At 36.0% G+C, this 27,561-nt stretch overlaps 1 protein-coding gene across 3 annotated transcripts in view; it reads right to left on the reverse strand.

The window, feature by feature from the left end:
• Positions 1–691: 691 nt before the first annotated feature.
• Positions 692–27,561, reverse strand: part of GPC5 (glypican 5) — a 1,599,230-nt gene continuing 1,572,360 nt past the window's right edge. For 2 of the 3 annotated variants that reach the window (XR_007921151.2, XM_051850548.2), the window contains one exon: positions 1,683–1,788. Coding sequence is in view for 1 of the 3 variants with exons in the window: in XM_017343550.3 (XP_017199039.2) it covers positions 1,631–1,788 (158 nt within the window). In the remaining 2 variants the exon portion in view is untranslated. Of the gene's footprint in view, positions 1,789–27,561 lie in introns of all 3 variants that reach the window. The other variant, XM_017343550.3, reaches the window with a different exon arrangement.

The raw sequence follows: 27,561 nt of genomic DNA on the forward strand, positions 1-27,561 counted from the left end.
GCTTGAGTCAGTAGGTGAGTCAGTATTATGTATTCAGGAACATTTAAGTAAAGAGCTGAGGGAGGTAGAAGTTAAAATTTTAAATGAAATAGGCTTAAGTTTATAACTTTGGGGTATGATGAAGTGAATGGGAAGGAGCTGTAAACTGAGTGGATCAAGATATAAATATTATGATGCATAAGCCTAGGAAAATGGCATCCATACTTGGTAGGTTGAATAACACTTCCATTTCTGAAACATGGTTGAAAAAACAATAAAATCTTCTTTGGAAGCTTAAACAATTGGATTTAAATGTACCATTCTTGGATCATTTGGTTAACTGAGAATTTAAGTAGAAACCAGGTTTGATCATATCTTGTTTCTGGTGTGGAGTAATTGATTTTATCTTGGGAATACTTGCTGTTGACTGAGTCCTCGTTAATTCTTTGAATAATTTCAAATCCCTTTTTTTATTTTAGAAATTCAACACTCTCCTCTTCCATTCTGTGATTTAGTTTTAATCATGCTTCCTAGCTATCAATTGCATGTGACTCTTCTTAATAAAGCTGATTTATCCCTTCCTCCTTCAGTATAGTTGCAGACTACCCCACCAGTGTCTGCAGAAGGGCTTTATCAAAAGTGGGAAATTAGAGAAGTGGATTAGAAACAAGAAAAAAGCTGAAAAATTGCATGCCACATGTTTTGTATTATTACCTATCTGTTGGTATGCACAGGACCCTCAAAAATGCATAGTCAATTGTTTTTTAAATGTCAAGTTTTAAAAAAGTAGCAAATCATAATTTGAAAGTGGATGAGTATATAATTTTTGCTAGAAGAAAATGACCAATATTGTTTACATTTTTCCACCAAATAATTAACAGCTTTATTGAAGATACTCCTAGAGCAGGTGTGTGATTTACAACATAGCTAAATCCATTCGGCAAAGAGAATAGAGGGGACAGAGCATTAACAAATATGCATTTTTAATATAATGAAATACAAATCATGTGCTAATAAAATACTCAGTTTTAGGTTTGTAAGTGGCTAAGTTACAGTGAATAACACTCATCAAGCTTTGTGAGTTATATTATGTAAAATGTTCTTCAGTAATCTACTCTATAACTCTGGACCTTCGGTAATTTCCTTCTATAGCTTGCAAAAATGAAAGATCTTTTAAATGCATGCATAATATTGTCATTGTGTGTTTTGATTCATTTAATGGAAATCTAATTCCATTACTTTAAGAAAGAGTATGCACTGTTTTCATTGTCTGGAAAATATACCTTCAACTGAAACCATATTTAGTTTAGAAAGGAAGGTACCTGGAATTAAGAAGGATAAAATTACAGATACACTAAAATCCTTTCTATTCAAAGTCACTTCTGTGTTCATCACATTTTTTGGATGTACTATGTTAGACATGAAAAAGGTTTAAATATGATTCCAAGAAGCCATATTTTAAAAGCGCTTATCATTTAAGTGTTGATTTTTAAGTACTTTGTGAACATTCCAACTTGACTTCTAAACAGTTAGTGTGACTATCTTTTCATAATTATAATTGATACATTCGAACAGACCTCTTAGTCCAGGCATGTGAATAAAGGGGACAGGTCATGATTCCAATCACATAAATCGGGATAGAAGACTTGAGTTACCAAAGCCCTGGAAGCAACATCACCATAGCCATCACAGTGAATGTCATACACGCAGTCGCTGCACCACAGTCTGCTCCAGTTGTGTCTAAAGTACTGCCACTGTCTGTTTGATGGATTTGCTTTACATCACTGAAGTTCATGTCATCTGGAATCCCTGTGGTGGCAAAAGAAGAAAGAACAGGATGATTCATGATCACCTCTCCATGATATGTCTAAAAAACTCCTAAACCCAAAGTGGACACCTTGGTTTTTCTATTTTGCAGGATTCTCTGTGCTCACTTAACTCCAAATGATGGATGTGACACAGGTATCCCTGTCCTACTTACATTGAAAAGTTTAGACCCTAAAGTGGGAATCCTCGGAATATTATCAGGACAAAGTAGAAGGCTTTCAAGCTTTTTGAAGCTTTTGGAATGTTTATCTAATGTTGATTGTTAAGAAAGGAAATTTAATTAATGAAAATATCCTGAGGAATGGCATTATTGCTTCTTCCCTAGAGGTATTAACTATAGCAACTGAAAATTTTTCTTGAGAAAATAAAACCAGGTGAGAAGAATTTGATAGGATATTTTTCAAAAGTAGAATTCCTGTAAGTCATACTTCACATTAGAATAAATTAGTCATAGGGTTTTCATAAAATATATAGAATATATTTTTATTTTTAATTGACAAAATATGGTTGCATATATTTATGGAGTATAATGTATTTTGACACGTACATATACACACATAAAAAAGAGAAATTGTTATATCAAATTAATGTATTTATCATCACATTATTTTTGTAGTAAGACATTCAAAGACCTGCCTCCTTAGCACAGTAGGTTGTTGTCTTTCTCATAATCTGTAGTAAGACATTTGAAATTTACTTTCCTAGCATTTTTGAAGTACACACTACATTATTACTCACTACATTACCACCCTGTGCAATAGTCTCAAATACTTATTCCTCTTGTCAATCTGAAACTTTGAACACTGACCAGCATCTTCCCTTCTTCCCCATTCTCAGCCCCCAGTAAACATCATTCTATTGTCTACTTTTATGAGTTTACACTTGATCTTAGCCAAAAGGCTGAGAACTGATTTCTTTATGAGTTTGAGTTTAACTGTTTTAGACTACGTATATAAGCAAGATCAGGCACAGGAACTTCAGTGGAAATGTATCAAAAGCAATTGCAATAAATGTTAAGTTATACCTTTACACACACATACACACACACAGCTGTGAAGATGGGGGTGTAGAAATCTGTCAACATATCAAAGACTTTTCCATAGCATGGGCTAGATATTGAAGACATGAATGAAGTGTCTGATCAAATAAATAAATAGCAAACATAGCCAGAGCCCAAGACCAAGTCACATCCTAGTTACTACTTCAGTGTGCTAGGAAACCTGACAAGCTGAGGAAGAGACTAGCCCCTAAATTGTTTGGTATTAAGTAATTTTTAAATAAATAAATGTTAGAATGATATATTTGGGAATTCTTAATTTATCATTTATTTTCAACTGCTGTCCAGGTTCTTGGGTCACATGACTGACTTGTCTCATGGCATGCCACTATCAGTTACAATTAACAGATTTAAATTCAATGTTATTACAGCCACAAATATTGACATCATAATTACAGTGAGACTGAAAATAAAGCTTCATATAAGGAAAAGTCAATATTTATGTAATTAGGTCAATACATATATAATTCAGAGAGGACTCTCTACCACTTTCAGGGATGAGAGCACTACAACAGAGCAAAGCTCTACTGATCTGACATTGATTTTCCAGTCTGAGTTCTTTCATTATTATTTATTGTTTGGGTACTGGTTTTGTCCTTCTTTGGCATTAGGCAAGATGAATAAGAGAGTGATTCATTTTTTAATAGGGATTGGGGAACAGTGTGAATATGTTAGTCATGGTCTTGTACCTCTTATTAAGCTAGAGCTTCGCAGTGAAACACTAGGGCTCCAGGCAATTTAATAAAACTTTTTTTTTTTTTTATTGTTTGCTGTGATGAGGACATAAATTTGAGCTTTAAATGATTTATTTTTCTTTTTTAGGAATTGTGAATTGGTATCTGGATTGGATATATGAGCAACTTTGTCTTATGGCTTTCTGAACTGATATTCCTTTCATTCATTCATTCACTCATTCATGATCCAAGCACTGGTCTAGGCTCAGGGGATGGCCTGCTGCATACAACTCTAAACAGAATGATGTTCACTCTTACTTCTGAAGTCAGATAATGCTGGGAGATCTAAATTGCTTTCCACCAGATGCTATTTTAACATGTAAAGTAGAGATATTACTAATAAAAGTAATCTGAGGATTATGACCCTTGTGTAAGAAGCATGTGAAAAATATTCAGGATCTCATTAACAGCCTGGCAGTTATGGTTGCAGTTATGGATCAAATCACATCCCAGCCTTGACATCTGCTAAGAAATGTTTGCATGCCGAAAAGGCCAGCTCCGTGATTATATGATACAATGATTGTTTTCTAAAAAGAATTTAATTAACTGCTTATAAATTATACCAAATCTTAACCAAAAATCCATAAAAGATTAGTTTGAGATTTTATGACTTTAATACATTAAACAAAAAATTAAACAAAAAATGTTAATTTTGAATAATCCTTTCTATGCATAATATCAAAACACAATGTGCCAGAAAATGCGTATTATTGCCCTTGGTGGCTGATGGCCTGGTGGGAAATTCAGACAGTTGCATTATGAAAAAAATAATAAATGTAATATTAAAACTTGAATATATGCTTATGTCTGATGCTATGAAGTATGTAAAAGAGATGTAACTTTGGGAAGTCTCCACTATGGATGTGGTGAAGTATATTAATTTTCTTGGCAACCTCTATGGAGCACTTGCTGTGCTATTGCTCGAAGCACTTCACTTTAATTTTCATAAAAATCTCACATAGGACACAGTGTTATTATTCTGGTTTTACAGGTGAGGAACAGATATGTTTGGGGGTTAAGTAACACATGAATAGTAGAGGAGGGCACCAAATCTAAGTCTAGCCCCAGTTTGTGTCCCGAATACTTACTGCATTGTGTCTAAGCTCTTTGACGGGCACCAGAAAATCGATATTTAAGTTGACAATAGACAAAATTAATTCTGTTAACCATAAAGTATATTAGGAACTTTATTTTACTCTTTCCTTCCTTGACATCCTAGATGGCTGATTTTGTGCTAATTTTGCATATTAATAAAGCATCTAGAAGTATTCAGAGATAGAATATGTCTAAGCAAGTACATGATAATGAATCAGAAAAGCTGAAGCATCTAAGAGAGTTTCAGCTTTTTGTCATGTGTAGACTGGCCTTTTCCCTGATGCAGGAGAGTGTGGACATTTTTTTTCTCTCTCTGTCTCATCTTATCATGTCACTTAGTTGCGCTAGACAAAGAAAATGATGTTTAAGGATGATACATTCTATTTTATTAAAGAACATTGCTAATTTGCTCGTTTGTTCAAAATCTATTCATTGCTGGCTCTGTGGCAAACTCATATACTTTCAGGCTTTTTTTTTTTTTTTTTTTGGTCATACTTACATAAGTCTAAAAAAAGTCACTCTTCCTATAGCAAAAGTATATCAGATTTAAAAGCTGAAAATAAGAGTATAGATAATTATTTGAAGATAATGCTAAATTAATCAGAAAGGCATAGTCATTTATTTCTAGAAACAACATAGCTTCAAAGTAGTTATTGTTATGGCACCTCAAAAGTACCTATCACATAGGTGTGCATTCACAGAATATTGTTGGATATATGAACTGAACCAATGACTCATTCTCACCGCGAACAGGATGAGTTTTGTGCAATTATTTTCTTCTACTTCAATGATTAAGAAAAGGTGGTAAAAAAGTAAGTTACTCAAGGTAGTAACTTTGAATCCCAGTGAATCCCAGTGGCATCCTATTCAGATGACTCCAAATCCATGTTGTTTGTCTTTGCATATTCACAATACTGGATTTGCATCCAAGTTCTGGTTTTCTTATGGTATGGTTCAATTAATATAGAAAGGATCCCCATTTTATAGAACTTGAAAGCATTTTCAATGAATGCTCAAGTTACAAAAAAAAGAGCATTTTCAATGAAGCTTATTACAAGATGATTAAATATATATTAAAAAGTGTGTTTTATTTCGTAGCATTCTTTAAGTAATTCTATTGTAAATGTCTGTGGGACTTAAGATTTAAATGTAAATAATGAATGATGTAAACAAAATACATGAGCTGACTTATAGGTGGGGGAAAATCCATGTCTTTTATGGAGAATCTATAAAGGAAAGATTTATTATACTGGGTTCATAAAAAAGAACCTTTCTCCAACATAAACATTACAACAAAAGTAAGGTACATCTAACAAAGTGGCAAAAGCATTATATGTGTATTACTTCATATTCATAAAATTCATATGCAACTCCAAAAAGTTCCCAAAGGAAATAGTGAAAGAAAAGAATGAAAATTTATAAGAAAAACCAACTTTCAAGAAAAGTTAACATTGTAGGAAAGGATATAAATAAAATCATTTTCATAAAAGGGTATCTAGTATGTAGTATCCAGTTTAAGAGAAACAAGACAATAAGGAGAAAAATAACCATTATTGGCAAGGGAAATTTCCTTTAGAGAAATTTACCAAAATGTATCAAGAGTGCTTAAATCTATATTTTTTGAACCAATAGTTCTACTTTTACAAAAAACAATTCTGTAAGAACAATTAAGAAAATATGCACAGATTTATTCAGAAAATGTTAATTAGGACATCAGTAGTAACATATTATAAAACTTTAAGTATCTGTTAATGGGGAATCGGGTTAAGAAAATTAGGTTCATCTGCTTACTAAAAAATCCATCCAAAAGTGCATGCTGCTAGAATTTACACAAAATCTTTCATGACCTTTAAGTATCCCTTAACTATAATAGTCTATGGTAGCCGGCGCCTCGGCTCAATATGCTAATCCTCAGCCTAGCGGCGCCATCACACCGGGTTCTAGTCCCAGTTGGGGCGCTGAATTCTGTCCCAGCTGCCTCTCTTCCAGGCCAGCTCTCTGCTATGGCCAGGGAGTGCAGTGGAGGATGGCCCATGGGAGACCAGGAGAAGCACCTGGCTCCTGCCTTTGGATCAGCGCGGTGTGCCGGCCGCGGCAGCCATTGGAGGGTGAACCAACGGCAAAGGAAGACCTTTCTCTCTGTCTCTCTCTCTCACTGTCCACTCTGCCTGTCAAAAAAAAAAATAGTCTATGTCTATGACACATCCATTAATTTCCGTGTTGGCCTAACAAATAGGTAGCAATAATTAGGTCAATTAATAAGTTGATGAACAATTAATATCTGTGAATAAATTGATGAATATAATCCAGAACAAGGGATTTCAAAGTTATAAAAATATATACAACTCAATTTAAAAAATATAAATGTAAAAATTTGCAACAACTCAGAATATAAAATAAAGGATTAGAATTATGTATAGAGGTGAAATTTACATCAAATAAGAAAAGTCATAGGTGTAATGGAAAAGATCAATTGCAAAGAAATTGACAAGTATTTCCTAAATTGCTACAAATTTTGTTATGTTAAATCAAACTATTACCCTTGGTAACGACACACTTGGCTAAAGATTGCCATTTCTACCCCAATCAGGCACACATAGATTGGATGGACAATAGGGCAGTCTATCAAATCTGAGATGGCTTAGCATAACACATTGAGCATTGGTTATTTTAAATCAAGAACTAATTCAGTCAGATCCTATTTCATAGAAAATATGATTGATAGGTATACCCAAAATGTTGGGTTCTATGCATCTAGGATTTACATTGGCAATTGTTGTGTTAGTGTCCAGTTTTCTTACGGAGACTTCAATGTAATTCATTAGGCAAAGCAGGGTGACTGTATGATTGAAGAGACAGTGTTCCCTAGTAATCTGAAAACCCCAAAAACATATGTAATAGAAGGTCATCTCTGTTATTCTTGATTTGACTTCTAGAAAGACTGACTAATCAACGTGGCTGTCCTCAAGGCAGCCTCTTCTATTCTCTGTGGGGCAGGGTATGAGACTTAACTACTGTGTCTTTGCTTGGTTCCTGTTACCATTTTGTAACAATCAATAGCTTCCTTTTTTTTTTTTTTTTGACAAATTGGGTAAGAAAAATAGCAGTAAATAAGTTGAACAATGGATTTTAAAAAGTAATAGGATATTGTGAATATAAACCAGAGCTTACTTTTAAGCTTTGTTTATTGTATACTGCAGTTTTGTAATGCCAAGGATCATTATCATACATTTCTTACTGTATCAAATTAATCACTGGTGGACCTCCAATGATGAATGATAAACACATTTTTCTTTCAGAGTAGAAGTCTAGCCACAGAGAGGATAATTCTTGGCACTTTTGGCAGTTTCTGATGCTATAGTTTATTCTGTAAACCTGTTTTTTCCAAATAGAAATTTAAAATTATTATATTTTATATAATTTGTAGAAAAACTAAACATTAAAAAACCTATTAAATGATGTCCTTTTTCAGTCATATATTAACGTTAAGTTATAACAATTCATAGGGGATATGAATAAATTCTTATTCAATATTTTGAAAAAAATGTTTTAAATATATGACTGTTAAAACACTGCTGCTTATGTTAATGAAATCAGAACATGCTGATTACGTGTTGTTTAGGTTAGTGATGATTTGGAGTTAAAACATAATTAAAGGTTAAAATAAGAGTAGATATCTATAGCTAGTCACATGGTAGTTGTAGTTTATGCTACCAAAGGCAAAAATTTTTAAGTACCCAGAGAAAAAAATAAAATATAAAATTAATTTCAAAAAGCAATACTATAAATTGAATTAAGCAAATTAATTTATGCTGAATCTACATACAGGTCAACCACTATAGGGTTAAACTACGTTGAAGAAATTAAGGCATTTTCAACAATTACTTTGTTGAGTGAACCAATGAATGGAAGACCTCTCTTTCTCTCTCTGCTTCTCCTTCTCTCTGTGTAACTCTGACTTTCAAATAAATAAATAAATCTTAAAAAAAGTTATAATATGCTTATTAATCAACAAACCTCTAAGCAAATGTGTTTGAGTGTTGGTTGAAAATTAGGGGATTAAGAACAATATTTAATTATAATTATTTATTTATTATTTAATTATAATAATTATTATTGCTAAAATTATCTAACTTTTTAAAATTTTAAATAATTTATTGATTTCAGAGGTAGAGAATCAGAAAGAGAGAGAAAGTGGGTTCTCATCTATTGATTCCTCCTAAAAGAAATCAAGAGCAAGGAACTCAACCCAGGTCTCTGCTAGCTATGGATCCCAGGAACCCAGTTATTTGAAACATCACCTGCTGTGTGTGCCCCTTGGTCTGCATTAGCATGAGACTGAAATCAGGAGCTTGAGCTGGAACTGCAGCCCAGGTGTTCTGATAAGGGACTTGGGCTTCTTACCCAGTGTCTGAACAACTAGCCAAAATGCCTGCCCACAGGCATGTGTTTAGATGCTTTGAGAAGAAGTGAGAAACCTTAATTAATTATTAATTAGAAACCTTAATAATTATTAATTATTAATATAGTTACCTTTTTAAAGTAATTTAGTAACACTAAATGAGTGTTAAAAAGTCAAGATTAAGCATTTAAAATGAATATGAAATATGCATTCTTAATATAATAAGGAAGACAGTATTAATGAAATCTAATAGAGGTCAAGAAGGTATAAACAAACAAAACTATCCAGTAAATTGAAAACACAGAATCAGGAGTTAAAATATATAAAGAATCAGTATCTCTAAATGAAATTAATTAAATCAAATTAAGAACCTGACACTTGGTTTGGATATTTCAAAAATTTAGCAGCATACAAAATATAATGATATAGAGCGGGGTAAGAAGCTTGTAAAAATGTATTTTAGGCAAATATTATCAAAAAGATAGTTAACATTATTATATTAACAAAAGTTGAAATGGTCCTAAAGAATCAAAAAGGATAATGAAAGTTATTGTCATAATAAGAGAAATAACTCAACATATAGATATAAAAATTCTGAGCTTAATGACCATTAGCACATCCTTGAAATAAACACATATGCAGTCAGTGTGGGTATTTTAACACCACTGTCTCAACAGTTGATCATTTAGGCAGTTGACAGTAGAGAAGACATAAATGGTTCGGAAACCAGAATCCTTGCAGGTAGGAAAAGAGAACTCTATTGCCTTCCCACCATGACTCCTGTGGTAGTCTTCACATCTCCTTCCCTTCCTTGTCCACTCCTTCACACTGGAAGAGATTAGATTACTCTTGCTACTAAATCTGGAAGAAAGAACCCAATAATTGGAGGTTTGGATTTCTTACTTTTCTAAAAAAAGTTTATATATATATTATAATGTCTGCCTCTCTCTCTCTCTTTTACATCTTTTAGTTCAATCCCAAATGCTAGCAGCAGACAGGGCAGGGTTTAGATGAAGCTGGAAGCTGACAACTAAATCCAGGTTGCCCATGTGGGTGGTAGAAATGCAATTACTTGAGTCATAGCCACTGTATCCCAGGGTGCGTATGAACAGGAACCTGAAGTAAGGAACGAGATCTGGGCATGGACCCTAGGTACTCTAATTCACGATGCCGGCATCCTAATGCATAGCTTAACTGTTAGACAAGAAGCCGCCCTGGCTTTTGGATTTTCCTGTCCATTGTGACAATGAAATCTCGATGCCTTTTATCGTGGAGTAAGCTGAGCCATACGTTGTACTTGGTAGGAAAACCTACAGATTTTTTTATCTGAGTCTGTGATTTAAGAGTAATGCTCAGATGGCATAATAGATATCAAATGCAATCGTATTTTTCAGATTTAATTTTAAAATAAGTAGCTATTGCATGGAAAGCCAAGAAACTGTGGTAAAAACCAATGACGGCCGGCGCCGCGGCTCACTAGGCTAATCCTCCACCTAGCGGCGCTGGCACACCAGGTTCTAGTCCCGGTCGGGGTGCCGGATTCTGTCCTGGTTGCCCCTCTTCCAGGCCAGCTCTCTGCTGTGACCAGGGAGTGTAGTGGAGGATGGTCCAAGTACTTGGGCCCTGCACCCCATGGGAGACCAGGATAAGCACCTGGCTCCTGCCTTCGGATCAGCGCGGTGCGCCGGCCGCAGTGCGCTGGCTACGGTGGCTATTGGAGGGTGAACCAACGGCAAAGGAAGACCTTTCTCTCTGTCTCTGTCTCTCTCTCACTGTCCACTCTGCCTGTCAAATAAATAAATAAATAAATAAATAGAAAACAGTGACCTAAAGGAAAGATCTCTGTGAGTGAGATCCCAGCAGAAAGAATGGGCCATCAAAGAAGGAGGGACCTTTCTCTCAAGAGAGGAGAGAACTTCCGCTTTGACTATGGTCTTGTCTAAATAAGATCAGAGTTGGTGAACTCAAGAGGCTTCCATAGGCTTGGCAGCTCATGACAAGAGCCTCGGGTGATTACTGATGTCATAAAGTTAAATCAACAATGGGAGTCACTGTGCAACTGCTCCCCATGTTGGACCTCTGTCCTCAATGTGTTGTACTATGTAAATTAACGGTAAAACTACTACTCAAACAGTACTTTATACTTTGTGTCTGTGCAGGTGCAGTCTGTTGAAATCTTTACTTAGTATATACTAAGTCGATCTTCTGTATATAAAGATAATTGAAGATCAATCTTGATGAAGATGGAATGGGAGAGGGAGTGGGAGATGGGATGGTTGCGGGTGGGAGGGAGATTATGGGGGGAAAAGCCGCTATAATCCAGAAGTTGTACTTTGGAAATTTACATTTATTATAAAAGTTGAAAAAATAGCTATTTTTCATCAGTCTAATATTCTTGCTTTTATTTTAATCAACTCTTACTTTAGAAGAAAAAGACAGAAATGTTATTTCTTGCACCAGTTCCTATCACAAATTTTCCCTAGCTTTTCCAATATATATAAACAGACAGAAATAGACATTTATAGATAACATCACTGCAGTTAATGACCAGTGGATATAGCACATAAACAACCTTGGAAAATATGCATAAGACATTTACAAATGAGAACACATTTTAAGGAACAAAGCGAATATTAATAATTAATAATAATTTAATTGTAGATATTTATTTGAGAGAGAAGAGGGGAGAGAGAGAGAAAGAGGGAGAGAGAGGGAGTTAGTTCATGTGCTTGTTCACTCTCCAAATGCCCCTAACAGTTGAACATTTGAGGTTTGGCCAAGCCACACCCAGGAGCTATAAGCTTAATTCAGGTTTCCCACATGGACGGTAGAAAAGCAGTTACTTGAGCCATCATGTGATACTTCCCAGGGTGTACATTAGCAGGAAGCTGGAATCAAGGTTTGAGGTGAGTTTCAAACCCAGACACTCTAATATGTGATGAAGGTATTCCGAATGGTGTCTTGATCACTGAACCAAACGCTCACCCTTAGCAAGCTAATTTAATACAAAACATATGAATTATTTGATGACAATTTAACAAAATTGAAAAACAAAACTAAAGGAAAAGCATGTTCCCTATGGTGAAACTCATCAAAGGGCTTAAAAGCAGTAATGGAGAAATACATCAAGTTCATGGATGAGAAGCTCATAAGTGTATATCACATTGTGTTCTGAAACTTCATCATGATATACTTTGAAGTGGGTTTGTGGAATTCTCTTTGCTGGACACTTGGTGGCCTTTTACCATAGAAAAATGCATGTGTGTCTGCCTTGGGAAATGATCTTGATTTTTTTTTTTATGTTTACAGGCAGAGTTAGTGAGAGAAAGAGAGACAGAGAGAAAGGTCTTCCTTCTGTTGGTTCACCCCCAAAATGGCTGCTGCAGCCGGGGCGCAGCGCTGATCCCAAGCCAGGAGCACAAGCACGTGGCCATCCTCCACTGCACTCCCGGGCCCCAGCAGAGAGCTGGACTGGAAGAGGAGCAACCGGGACAGAATCCAGCGCCCCGACCGGGACTAGAACCCGGGCTACTGGCGCCGCAGGCAGACGATTAGCCTAGTGAGTCATGGTGCCAGCCTGGAATTCCTATTGTTTGAATGATGGGTTTCCTGAAAGTATTCTCAAATTTATTCTTCTAATTTAGATTGCTTTCCTGGAGGATTTCCTAATTTTAATATTTAGTCCTTTGGTTGACATCTCAATAGACTTTTAAGTTTAATAGACTATTTTTCTCCAACTTGAGTTTTTGTTCTTGTTTTTGTTTTTTAAATCTTCTCAGGTATTATTAAGATGTGTTTTCTTCTCTACAGGGTCTCTGAAGAGTCTGCATTTAATACAAGTCATTTTTCTGCCTGTAGATGTGACTCTTTCATTTTATATAGTTATATCTGAAGAGTTGCAATGCCTGATTTTTGGTTAGATGCTCTTATTTAAGAATGAGGGAGGAAGATTGGTATTGAGCTAACAGTTAATGTGCAGGTTAAGAAATTCAGATCCCTTTAGGGCTGGCGCTGTGGCTCACTTTGTTAATCCTCCGCCTTGCGGTGCAGGCATCCCATATGGCTGCTAGTTCTAGTCCCAGTTGCTCTTCTTACAGTCCAGCTCTCTGCTGTACCCCGGCCGTTGCGGCCATTTGGGGAGTGAACCAATGGAAGGAAGACCTTTCTCTCTGTCTCTCTCACTGTCTATAACCCTACCAGTCAAATAAAAAAATTTAAAAAAAAATTTTAAAAAAAGAAATTCAGAACCCACAATAGAGTGCCTAGGTTTGTTTCCAAACTTTTGGCTCCTTACTCCAGTTTTTTGCTAATGAAGATCCTGGGAGTCAGTGCTAATGGCTCAGGTAGTTGAGATTCTGCTACTCACATAAGAGACTTGGATTAGTTACCCAGCTCCTACCTTTGGCCCCAGTTCAGCTCTCCAGCTATTGGAGGCATTTGGACAGTGGACCAGTAGGTGGGAGTTCCTCTAAAATAACTAACAAAGTAACTAACTAACTAACTAAATAAATAAATAAATAAAATAGGAATGGGGACTGAAAATCTGGATTAAGCGGAGCTCATCAGGTTAAAGTCAAGTGTGATCTGATGTACATGCTTGTTGGGGGAATATATGTGTTGGTTAGGATAGGGGAAGCGGTTATGGGAAAAAAATGCCTCCAAAATATTGGTAGCAATACCCAATATCAGTCCAGGTAACTTTCTCTATTATCCCTTATGTGTTACTTTCTTTCTTTCTTTATTTGACAGGCAGAGTTAGTAAGAGAGAGAGAGAGAGAGAGAGAGAGAGAGAGAAAGGTCTTCCTTCCATTGGTTCACCCCCCAAATGGCCGCCAAGGTTGGCACGCTGTGCACATCCAAAGCCAGGAGCCAAGTGCTTCCTCCTGGTCTCCCATGCGGGTGCAGGGCCCAAGCACTTGGGCTATCCTCCACTGCCTTCCCGGGCCACAGCAGAGAGCTGGACTGGAAGAGGAGCAACTGGGACAGAATCCGGCACCCCAATCGGCATAAGAACCTGGGATGCCAGCGCCGCAGGCGGAGGATTAGCCAAGTGAGCCATGCCGCCAGTCCCTTATGTGTTGTTTTCATACCACAAAATTACTTCCATTATCACCAGAGCAGTGGGAGTGAGGGGCAGAGAGACATAATGACAATTAAAAACTTCTCTGTGCAAGGAACATATGGGAAGACTTCAAACAGTTCATGGAAAAATTAAATTCAAAGGTAAAATTTTCAAAACATTTTAACTTGATTTCTCAACATAAGCCCCATAAAATTCAAGGCACTTTTCTAAGTGATGATACCAGTTATTTAATTCATCCTCAAAGAACGGAGTTTACTGAGAATTTAACTCAGTGGGTTTTATTGGTTTGTTTTATATAAACTAAAGAAAAATATTTTATATTCAAGATATTATAAGATTAGGGGAAAGAAGTCAAGAAGAGCCAAATCTGGACTCTAAGGTGGATGGCTAATGATTTCCCTGGGAAACTCTCAGAAAATTGCCGTTGGTTGATAAAAAGAATGAGAAGGATCATTGTAGTGGTTAAGGGCTCTCCAGTCACGCTTTCTGAGTGTTTCTGCTAAATTCATTGCTAACTTTTTCAAAACACTCTCCTAGTAAGTAGATGTTATTCTTGGGTTCTCTAGGGAGTCAACAACCAAAATGCTTTGGGCATCCCCCTAAAGCTGTTGCCACGACCTTTGCTCTTGACTAGTCCACCTATGCTTCAACTGGACCACTTCCATATCTTGGTTGCAATCACTTTATGCTTTGTCTTTAGTGTTTTACTGGTAAAGGCATGACTCAGTTCTTCAGGATCTTGTTCCTACTTGTTAAAAATGTTCATTGAAAAGCTTTAGTCTTGTCCGCAGCTAATTTTGATATAGCAGTTTTGGCACATATCAAGCAGAATTTTTGCTTTGTTGTAATTAATTTTTCAGAAAGAATTGTGTCAGTCCAACCAACTGAGATGTCTAGGTGTTGACTATTGTTTCTGCTATTAACTGTTGGTAAACTTCAATTAAGGCAAAAACAAGATTAATATTTACTCTCAAATTGATGTGGACACTCTGCTGCCGTGGCGTTCTTAATCATCCTGGTCTCATTCTTTCTAAAAAATATGTATTTGTAAACTATTGATTTCTTAGGAGCATTGACCCTATAAAATTTTCACAAGGCATCAATTATCTCACCAAGCTTCAATAAATTTGATGTTTCTATTTGCTCCAATTGTAGCAGATTTCATATTGCTTGTATAGGGGCTCTTTTAAAACTGATGTCTTTATCTGTCTTATACTTCAAGCTAGATCTTCTTCCTGTAAGTTTTAACAACTTAATATTAGTTTATTTTGGTGCAAAAGTCTGTGAAATCCATGCAGTTTTTTATTTAAGATTTATTTTATTTATTTGATAGTCAGAGGTATAAGAAGAAAGGCAGAGACTAAGAGAGAGCTAACTTCCATGCGCTTGTTTGCTCCTCCAGATCACCAAAATGGCCAGGGATGGGCCAGGCAGAAGCCAGAATCCAGGATCTTCATCCATGTATCCCATATGTGTGGCAAGGGCCCAACACTTGGGCCATCATCTGCTACTTTTCCCAAGCTACTAGCAGGAAGCTGGATCAGAAGTGGAGCAACCGTGACATAGGCAATGTTTCAGGCAGTAGCTTTACCAACTATACCACAAGGCTGGCTCCAATGCGCAATTTTTTTTAAAAAGATAATATGTATTTTCTCATTAATTTTTTGAAAATCCTCATATATCATTTCTACTCACTAGTTTATTGTCCAAAGCTATTCACATGACCATCCTTAAAATCAGGGATACTATCATAAATTTATTTAATGTAATTGTTGTCTCAGTATCCAGTTTTAGGGTTGACATAAGTTGTCTGAAACCCAATTGTATCCCATCCATCTTGACCTAGTTAAATCCTCCCATCCCACCTTGCTGCTTGTGATATGGTCTGCCTGTTCCTCATCCCACTGACCTAAAACCCAAAACAGTCACAGCTGCTAACCAGGAGAAAACATATGCTCAAAACAGTCACCCATATAAGTGTCCTCTTTCATACATGTCTTCTCAAAACTGGCCAATCCACAACCACCAGAGGAAAGTGCAAGAATGAGGGAATATTTCCACTGATTTGTTCTCTCTCTCTGTCTCTCTCTGTCTCTCTGTCTCTGTCTGTCTCTTTCTGTCTCTCTGTCTCTGTCTCCCTCTCTCTGTCTCTGTCTCTCTTTGTCTCTCTCTCTTTCTCTCTCTCCCTCTCTCTGTCTCTTTCTCTCCCTCTCTCCCCAGTCCTTTCACTTATTCTGGTTATGCTCCCTGACATGGGACACCTCTGGACTTCCTGTAGACCTCCCTTGAACAACTCTTTAGTTTCATGCATTTTGTTTTACTTTCTTATTGCATCTCATTTTTCACAGACTTTTTTTTTTTAAGATTCATTTGTTTATTTGAAAGGCAAAGTTACAGAAAGGCAGAGGCAGAGAGAGAGAAAGAAGCCTTCCATCTGCTGGTTCACTGCCCAAATGGCCCAACAGCAGGAGCTGGGTGGATCTAAAGCCAGCAGCCAGGAGCTTCTTCTTGGTCTCCCACATGGGTGCAGGAACTTAAGGACGTGGGCCGTCTTCTATTATTTCCCAGACCATAGTTGAGAGCTGGATTTGAAGTGGAGCTGCTGGGACTTGAACCAGCGCCCATATGGGATGCTGGCACTGCAGGTGGTGGCTTTACCTGCTAGGCCACAGGGTCAGTCCATAAAATAACTTTCTGGCTACAAGGATTCTATAAGCCACGTAGGAGAAGCAGGGTATGAAGAGACTGTAGTTTTTAATTTTCAGTACAATAGGCAGGCAAACAGACATAGGTAGCATGTGTCAATCCTATTTCATAATAACATATCTGTCCTCAACTGTGCTGGTCACTCTCTAGCCCAGCAACCCTATCCATATTACACCTTCTTTATCATCTTGGTGAATGGGACAGACAGACATCTAACTGTTTAAGGCAGAAAAAGGGATCATTCCATGTAACAGCTTTTGCATAATGAAGTGCATGATGCTGCACATTCCTGTGCCTTTTGAGAATTCCATAGAGAAAATTGCATCAGTTCTCTCTGCTTTATTCAGTGTTGCAAGGGAGTTGGCTTTCTTGGGCATCCTATGTTAGGTACCACTCATCCATCTGCTTTTTAACTTCAAATATTCTTATTGCTATCACCTCTTATGTTTCCTCTGCTGTCAGTAAATTTAGGTTTTTAGGGGAAAAAAATCCCCATACTGTATTTTAGTGTTTTTGTAGGAGGAAACAAAATTAAACGTGTTGGATCAATCTGTCATCTTGATGGCAGCAATTCTGGTATTCTGCTACTGAAGCCATATTCTCACTTTGGGTGTGTCTAAGGTTATTCAACCAGCTTGCAGCGGTGTACTTGATGCCAGCATCTATTGTAATTGGTCGGTGTCCCAGGTATAAAACTTAATTACTTTTGATTATTATTCCTGATACAAAGACTATTTTCATTAAAAATATTCAACAGTATCCCATTGTCACAGGAAACAAGCTTGTAAAACATGCCTACTGACTAATAATAAATAGTGCAACATGACCAGTTGCCTTGCACAGGAATGCCTGTGCACATGGAAACACTGGGGTGGCCAGCTGTTTGGCACCTTCAATCAGTAGTATTCCTGCTGTATAATCTTGTGAATGTCACTTAGTGCTCTTAAACAAAGCTGACCGATAGATCTTCAGGGATAATTAGAACACTGAGGATTTCTATAATTGGGCTCCTTTAAATATATTCTTTCTTTTAGACTTTTCTGTTGAGTCCAAATGCATAGGTTTTTCAGCTACTTTCTTGGTCTTGTTTTCTAGATGCCACTTTCATTCACTAGATTTGTTCAAAGGTAGCTGGGGCAAGTAAAAGCACTGACAAGCAAAAATTGTTCTCCCAAAGAAAGGAGAAAATTAACTTCAGACAAAATTTGCCTGTTTTACTTCAGTAAGTGAAGCATATTAAGTAGCTAATCCTTAGAGCCTAAAAATTGTCAAAATGTCTCAGAATGTTTTACAAGATGGATTGTGAAGCTTATTACATTTATTAAATGAAATGACTGATCTAGACTTGCAGATCCTATCCATCTTGTGCATTATACTTCAATGAATTTAACTTCATATTGCAATTACTAAATATTTTGTGCAAGTTATATTTTAAGAATAAATACCTTCAACCCGGGAGCTATCTAAACAAAATACAGGCTAGTCGCATCTGCTGTTATCCCTGAGAAGAACAACAGCATTATTCATGAAACTATCCACAAAACACAGCACAAACAAAAACAAGTCCTTAGCTCATGAGTGATACCTCTGTGCTTACTCTTGTGGGATACTTGTATTCATGGGTTTACATAACATTATTAAATATATCATTTGCTCTACTGTGGGTTGACAAGACCTTACAAATACAACAAGTGCATGTGTGAGGAAAGAACATCCTTATTTTGAAGGTGGGGGAATTATGTGGATACTGAAAATTACAGCATCACCTTGCCTGACCCAGTATGGAAATTTTTCTGTTCTTGCATTCCGATTCATGGAATAAATATCCACACTCATTCTCTCTCTAACCCACAATTCATTGTTCCTCAAGTATTTAATCCCATGTGACATATGACAATGGAAGGCATAGTTTTTTGCCTAATGTTAAGTTTTCTGATGCAGAACTAACAATCAGCTCTCCCTGCCCATTGCCTTGTATATTTTCTAATTATGTACACCATTTTACACTCAATGTTTATTTTTTTATCATCATGACCTCGTTTAAGGTTTTCTTTTCATTTATATGTTTTTGACATTTACTTACATTCGGGTCCCTATATTGATCTCATTGCCTTGATTTTAAATCCCACCAAGTTGTGTTTATACTTATTTTTGTCTCCTATTCTATGGGCTTCTAAATAGCGATTCAAAATACTCTGTAGTTAGTAGATTTTTTGAAAATATAACTTACTGAAAATAAGTCTCTCTCTCTATACACACACACACACACACACACACAAGATATATACATAAGCAGTTAATTCTTTAAACTTTTGCAATTCATGCTAGAACATAAGGACAGATGGGGGAAGAAATTGCAGTCATGTCCCAAAAACCTTAGAAAATTATTATAGTCTTTGAGACTCGATTTCATCTGTAAAACTTCTACATTACTAATAAGAACTCCTCCCAGAATATATGTGAAAGTTAAATGAAACCATAAATATGAAAAAATTTTGTAATATTTTACATAGGATAGAAACATGGCTATAATTTAAAAATTAGAAGTCAAGGGAAGCAAAGTGAGCTGACAAGCAGAGTTCACTTGGATCCTTGTGATAGTGTCAGAAATAGGATTCCAGTCGCCAGCCTTGCAAATTGACTCACTGTCACAGGACATGTGCTATGCATTATTTAAAAAGTTGATCAGATTTTAAACAATATAAGTAAGAATCCAAAAAGTTAGAATCATTTCTATCAAATAATACTTGCTACCAAGATTCTTCAATTATATTGTTAAGTATTCAGATTTCAAATTTCAGCAGATTCTTTGAAAAAATTGAGTTTCATTTTATTTGAAATGCAAACATAGATAGAAAGATAGAGAAGAGACACAGATAGATAAAGGGAGACCGATCTTCCACACACGTGTTCACTCCCCAAATGCTCTCAACACTTGGAGCTAAACTAGGCTGAAACCAGAAGTTGGGAACTCCATTTGGGTCTCCTACATGGGTGGCAGAGACCCAGCTATTTGAGTCATCGCCTTTTGTCTCCCAGTGTGTGCATTAGCAGGAAACTGAAATCAGAAGTAGAGCCAAGACTTTATACCAGGTACTCCAATATGTGATGTGGATACCTCAAGTGGTGGATTAACTGCTGCACGTACACATGGCACACAGAGGATTCTTTAGTTTATATGCAGGTGGAGCCTCTATGTAGTTGGCAGGTGATATATGTTGAATAAATACATTTCTACACAACCCAGACTCAATTAACATTAGCTATACATATATATAGCTAATATATATGTATATATATATATAAAACATATATTTAACATCCCAGTATCTCCTAAAATCAGGGTGTAAAGTTTCAAGTGAAACTTGTAGGAAACTTTAGTTTAACCTTAGATTCTCTGGGATCAGGCTAGCTGTTGTCTTTATAGGAAAATGCAGAGGTGAGGTATCTTGCATTTTATATATAATATATATATAATATATATAATAACCCCTTGAAACTTTCCACCCTAATTTTAGGAGATACTGGGATGTTTACGATATCACAAGTCTATTATTTCAAGGATATTATGTTGTAAAAGGAGAACCTGGCTCTCTCAGGGATAGACACTGTTGTGAGGAAGTGTCAGTTTTAGCACATTATGAGGTATAGAAAAGTCATTCCCATCTATGAAATCCACAGACTTTTCTATGAAAGCAAGGCTGGGAGGCTACTGTACAATGGGATGAAATAAATGCGGGCCAGAGGGAAATGATTCTTCAAAAGCAGCTCCAAGTTGTCTGAAAATAATTCACTATTTCTGCTTATTGTGCCAAATTTGGGGTGTATAATTCCAACTGCAACAATAGCATGTCGTTAGAAAGAAATTGTAAAATGCAAATATGCACAAGAAAGCACTTTGAGGTGGACATTCTTTCCATTTTTTAAATAATGCGTGCTTCAGAGCCAGTTTTGTGGCCTATCAGGTAAAGTTGCCACCTGTGAGCCTGCATTCCATATGGGTGCCAGTCCGAGTCCCAGCTGCTCCGCCTCTGATCCAGCTGCCTGCTAATGTACCTGGGAAAGTGGCAGAGGATGGGCTACGTGCCTGGGCCCCTGCACCCGTACGAGAGACCCAGATAAGCTCGTGGCTCCTGGATTCGGACTAGCCCAGCTTCAGTCATTGCAGTCATTTGGGGAGTGAATCAGCAGATCTCTACCCCCTGTCCCAATCTGTAACTCTGCCTTTCAAATAAACAAACAAATCTTAAAAAAAAATAATGTGTGTCTTCTGAAAATCTTCACACACTTCTGTTTTCAAAAATTTCTTTGGATGTGTGAAGTGAAACTCAGGGAGCTTGTGCAGATAAAGCTTTGAGAAGTTATCTAAATATTAGTTAACCCAAATTTATTGCATGAAGATTGTCACTTAGAACCAGATGGTACACATTATGCACATGATGAAGGTCTCTCATAACATTCTCACCAATATTAGCTTGTTTATGGAACACTAAAGCTGTAACACAAACTGACAAGATCTGGGATGCTGTGATTTTACTCCCAAATTACTCTGTAGTGTATAAATAGAGCAGGGGTTGTGAATTCTAGGTGGGATAGCAAAAAAAAAAAAAAAAAATCATTACAGCAATGAGATTCAATTAAATTACGAACAAAATAAATCCCATACTAAACACCAAATTTATCCTTCAAATAAATCTATACTTTATTAAATTTTTATCTTGAGACAATATCTATGTAATATATTTTTCAACATTGTTTGTGAAGCTCACAGTCATTTTAAATGTATAAACTCTTCATATATATACTCCCAGTTTGAAAACTGATTTTAATCACGATGTTAAAAATGTAATATACACCTATGTTAAAACTCTTTATGATGAAGAGCTAAGGTAAATTTATAAAGTCAAACCATTAACAGCATTAAATTATCATTATGTTCATGTGATAGATTATTTAGTGAGCCTGACTCTAAATCCCTCTGTACCATGGATACACATGGATAGCATAATGATTATTTTCATTTCAACTCAGTTGGGACAAGGGATAAGCAGAGATCTGGCAAATATTCCTATGAGTGTTTCTGTGAAACTGTTATTGGATCAGATTAAAATGCTATTAGGTAGACAAAGTGAAGTGGATTGCACTGTCCAGTGTGAGTGGCCTCCACACAGGTAGGTGAAGGCTTGCATAGAAAAAAAGGCTGGTCCCTTCTGAGTAAGAATTGTTCCTATCTTCATACTGGGACATTGGCTCTCCAGTATTTCAAGCCTGCAGGTCTTTTGACTGGAACAAGGTCATGGATTCTCCTGGCTTTCATGCCTTTGGACTCAAATTGGAATTACACCATGGACTTTCCTGGGTCTCTAGATTCAGACTCATTCAGCCTGCAGTTATTGAAACTTGTAAGTCTCCATAATTGTGTGTGCCAATTTCTTAAAATATCTATCATCTATCTAATCTGTCTTGTATTGATATATTTATCATGTCTACCTATCACACATCAGTCTATCATCTATATCTATCATCTCTCTCTATCATCTGCCTGTATCCATCTATTTATACTTACCACCTATCTACTTATCTATCATCTTTCTATCTATATATCTATCTTCTATCATCTACATCATCTTATCTTATTGACTCTTGGTTCATTTCTCTATGGAATCATAAATACAGAAGGCATTGTGGTGGTACAAGACATTCTGATTGGGTATGCCTATTCTTTTATGTACTAACTAATGGCTTAATTCTTATGCCATTTTTCTTTTTGTGTTAATAATCATATTTATCTATTCTGAACCATGATAACATTTGGTCTTTTCTTGGTGCGATCAGAGTAAATACATTTTAAATCACTCTGTTCCTTTATAATTCATTAGAAGCCACGAAGTAATACTTTTTCAAATTTCATTCAAAGTACAAATGTGGAAATTGACAATTGTGGCATTTGTGGCTTATATTGCTTATAAAGTATTTTTCTAGATAATCCAGAAAGAGCATGAACTTTGGCATGAAATAAAATGAAAATATTTATTTAAAATATACTTTAAATGAATCACAACCCTGATAACAATCCATTGATGTTTGTGGTGTTCTGTCTATTCCTATTTGAATAATACTATAGTGAAGTGGAATAGTTTATACTTGAAAAATAGAATCAATTGAACCATGGCTTTTTGTTTATTTGCTGTAGGCACTTTGGAAATGGGATAGTACATAGGCAACATTGAGCAGTGTTCCTTGCACATGGTAAACAGCAAATATCAGCAGTTATTATTACTGAAGTAAGAAGCAAGTTAATTCTTCCAAATAAGGAGACTTTCAAATCCAATGCCATTCTCAATCATCTTCTACTCTGGGAGACCTGTTATGCCCTTCACAGTGTTCAATCACCAACAGTAAACTACTCCTTCACTACTCTAGATTAGCATTAGTGCTACCTATCCAGAGCACACAAATTCAGATTAGCAGGTTTTGTCACCAGATGTTGCGGTGGATTCATTCTGAGAGGAGAAGTGCAGTGGGGGCAAGAGGCATAGAGTCACGACACAGACACTGGGAGTCAGGTAAAAGCGGGCCAGAAGTGAGCAGCTCGCAGACTCATTTATTTCAGCTGGTGCAGCAGCTTATATAGCTGAGGCAGCTAATCCCATCATGGGGCAGTTTATGCCGTATCCAATCACTGCCTGTTGCCAGGCAGGCTTCTTTGCCAGGTGGGTTCTGCCACCATTTCCTGAGTAACTGATGCTCACTTGCCAGTGCCATCTTGGCACGGCCTTCTCATTCCACCACAAATCAGAGTCCATGATTTGACCTGAAGTGAAGATCTTCTATTCAGTATTCCTTAAATGCAGGCATTGGTGGGTGGGGAGCTTCATTTATTTATTCATCTATCTATTTTTATTTGTCTTTTCTTCCTTTTTTAGGTCTTAGTAGTCTTTAGAATTTTAAGCAGAATTTTAGGAAACAATGTTTGGGCACATCTGTTCAGAAATCTTTAAAATTTCTTTTTCCATTAAGTCTTTCGCATTTGTAAAAAACAACAGACAAAGTCAAATGAAGTGTCTTATCAGTTGTACTTTATGGAGGTGAGGGCAATATCAGAGTAAAAAGTGTTGGGCTCCTTTCCAATGGCCTTGTTTGACAAACAGCAATGGTGCTGATGAGAATGTCTAAGAATTAATAATTGGGGTTTAGTTCCATTACTTCCAAGGATGATGGGAAAAAATAAGTGATTTATTTAAGTATCCAAAGAATTGTTCTATACACCAAGAACACCACTGAATTTCTTGAGAATTTTCTTTGACTTAAATTCTTCTGCTTATACTAAAAATGGCATTGCTCTTACTAATGGTTATTTAATACCACCTTGTTACATATTTATTTATTTTTATTTTTATTTTTTTTAATTTTTTTTTAACTTTTATTTAATGAATATAAATTTCCAAAGTACGACTTATGGATTACAATGGCTTCCCCCCAATACCATCCCTCCCACCCACAACCCTCCCCTTTCCCACTCCCTCTCCCCTTCCATTCACATCAAGATTCATATTTATTTTTTGGAAAACCAAAAAACTATTTGGAATAATATCTAAATAATATTTAACATCATGCCCCAAAATTAAATTGTCATATTATAGTTTTATAGGTGGGCTACTGGGCTTACAGGGAGAAAATTCTATGTCAGTTTCTATAATTCTAAATAGTATAATAATGCTCAAATGGAAACCACTGTTTGCAGGATTTGAGAGCAATAGAAGTCGTATTAAGATTAACATTTGTATCACAGAACATCTTTATATAATTCAAATGCTTAAATTGACTGGAAGAGAATTGAATGACAATAGAGCTCCACATAAACTTTTCTATTTTCAGCTTGTAACACCTGATCATTCTTTTTCTTACAGAAAGAATTCCTACTGAACAGACTGCATTCTATTTGGAATGATAGGCTGCACAGTGTACCTGTTGTTACTTTGAAATTTGGACTATTATCTACTAGAAAATGTATTAGTCTCATGTGAACATATTAACATTTAAATTATCAAATAATATTAACTGAATAGAACTATGAGAAGTAGCTTATTTAGGGATAGTTAGATTTATACGACTTAGTCTAATTTGAATCAAGTTGAATATTTTTAAAGGATTTCTTTCTTTATTCAAAAGGCAGAATGATAGAGACAGAGGGGGAAAAAAATCTTTCATCCTCAAGTTTACTTCCCAAACACCCCTAACAGGGCAGAGCCAGGCCAAAGCCAAGAGCCAAGAATTCCACCCAGGTTTCCCTGTAGGTGACAGGAAATCAAATATTTGGGTCATTTTTCTTTTTCCTCCTTGGGCTTATTAGCAGGAAGCTAGGTTGGAAGTAGAGCAGCTAAGGCTAGAAATCCAAAATGAGATGCTGGAGACACAAGTGGTATCTTAACCTACAGTGTCATAATGCCAACCTTTATTTTACAGTTTTTATTTGAAAAGATGCATGTGGTCTAAACTTAGTTAATCACTCTGATAGAATTATGTACTTTATGCTATACTTTTCTAAGAGTAAATAGCAAATGCATAGGGCACACAATATGAACAATGTTGCAGTCACCACAAGACTAAAAACAGAGATTAATTAACAGATACTTAAGGTACTTAAAGTCAGCATTTTCTGGGGACGTTCTTTTTTATAATTTTTAAATTTATGCAATATTTTGTTGATGAATGTATTTGTGATTCAGTTGTACATTTTTTGAAATACACAACAAAGTGTATTATATATAAACATACATTTTTCCTTTATGGACTAGACTGTATTCAGATTCCTCAGGATGGGGATGAAACAGTACAAGTTGTTCCAGCCACACAAGGATCATTCCAACAATTTTGTTCAAAATTTTCTGAGAAGAGAATGATAACCTATGGAACACTTACGGATCCAGTTGTAGTTAACATTATTTTACAATATGTACAGAAAGGAAGTGGAGATTTAGAAATAAATTTTTTCCCAATTGTATATTTGACCAGGATGGACATGGAGAATATAAATTTGAGGAACACCTTTTCCTCTTTAGAGTTCTAGAGAAAAACTTTCTTACAAGTCTTTGAAATAAATGTATTGGTTATGTCCTTGGGGAAATATTTCAATTCAGTATCCATTTGTTGGTTTCTCAACATTGTTCCAGGAACTCTACAAGGTATTTCTTATATAATCAATTGCCATTTACTCACATATGTTTTGTAGGTAAACGCTAGTCAGAATTTTCAAAATACCAAGGAAATATGTTTTTGAAGTAAAAAATAATTCACCAGTTATTTTCTTCATGGTGTGAACTACTATGTCCAATGTCTTGACACAGGGTAAAGATGACATAAGTATTTCCCCAAATGGACAGAATCAAAAGCTAAACACAAACACTCACAATCATTTCCCTTGCAAAAATACAATAATGCAGAAATATTTGTTAAGAAAATATATTATATTTTTAGATTTCAGTGAGTACTGACACTGGTTACATTCTTTGCCAGCTTCTATTATATTGCCTCCTACTGTCTCACATTCTGTGCTCCTGAAACCAGGTTTATTTCCATGTTTATTTTATATAGTGAGTTAACTTTAATTAGAACATTAAATAATATATCATTCTAGAGACAGAGATAGGAGTTTTAGCAGCACAAATATCACTGAGTTCTTTTCCCTGTGGCAGAGATAAGGGATAACTGATCATGGAAACAATACCTTTTGTCACTGGAAATTCCTTCTGAGAATTAGCATGAAAAGGAGCCTCTGTTAGAAACATAGTTCTTGACTGGCAGGTTCACAAGAACAATAAGGAAGAGTCACAAAATCAGTCAAGCAAGATTCTTTTCCACACCATGCTTTCTTGACATTTTGTTTCTTAATTTGTAAGATGGGGTGATTGAAACAGATACCTCAGAGAATCTTGCAGTCATAGTATCTTAAATTGTGGTTATTTGACTCACATTACAGTCTAACAAGCAGAGAAGCATGGTTGATGAGTAATCCTGACTGTATGAGGCTTTTGTCACTTCGTCCAAATGTTCTGCTTTTTGTATAAAGATAATAGTCACACTATTATCCTGTAAAATTGATTACGTTCCAAAGTGTTAAGCTACATAGTTACATCAGTTGTGTAATTTTCTCGCTTGTCATTGAGAAACATCAGCAACAGATTTAGTCTATTTTCAAGGACAAAGACAATGTCATACACATATAATATTTGGAAGCAATGAGTGATGTATGGTTAATGAACCAAGAAACCTTTCTCTCTTCAGACATTATAAAATGCAGAGCCACATCCTGCTTTTGATCTGTTTGCTCTTTGTGATCTAACCCTTCAGGTGTGAGCTATTTTTATATGTGCTATCCATCTAAGATTCTCTCTAAGAATACCAAAAGAGTGGAGAAAAGGTAGATGCCTTTGGAAACGCCTTTGTCTTTGCTCTTCTTTCTGCTCCCACTGACCTTATTTTTTGGTATTGATTAGGCATAGCTATATTTGGATCAGTTTAATTCTACTCAACAAGACTTGGTTGAACCCAGTTTAATAAGTATTTGCTGAATGCTGGGAAAATTATGCTAGAAAATTCAAACTGTGGTACTAAAGGATTGTATAGCATTGAGTGTTTAATAAAGGTAGTATCCTAGTTCAGGAGAAGGAGTAAAGCC

Source organism: Oryctolagus cuniculus, chromosome 9 (assembly GCF_964237555.1).
Source record: "Oryctolagus cuniculus chromosome 9, mOryCun1.1, whole genome shotgun sequence".
Taxonomy (NCBI): domain Eukaryota; kingdom Metazoa; phylum Chordata; class Mammalia; order Lagomorpha; family Leporidae; genus Oryctolagus; species Oryctolagus cuniculus.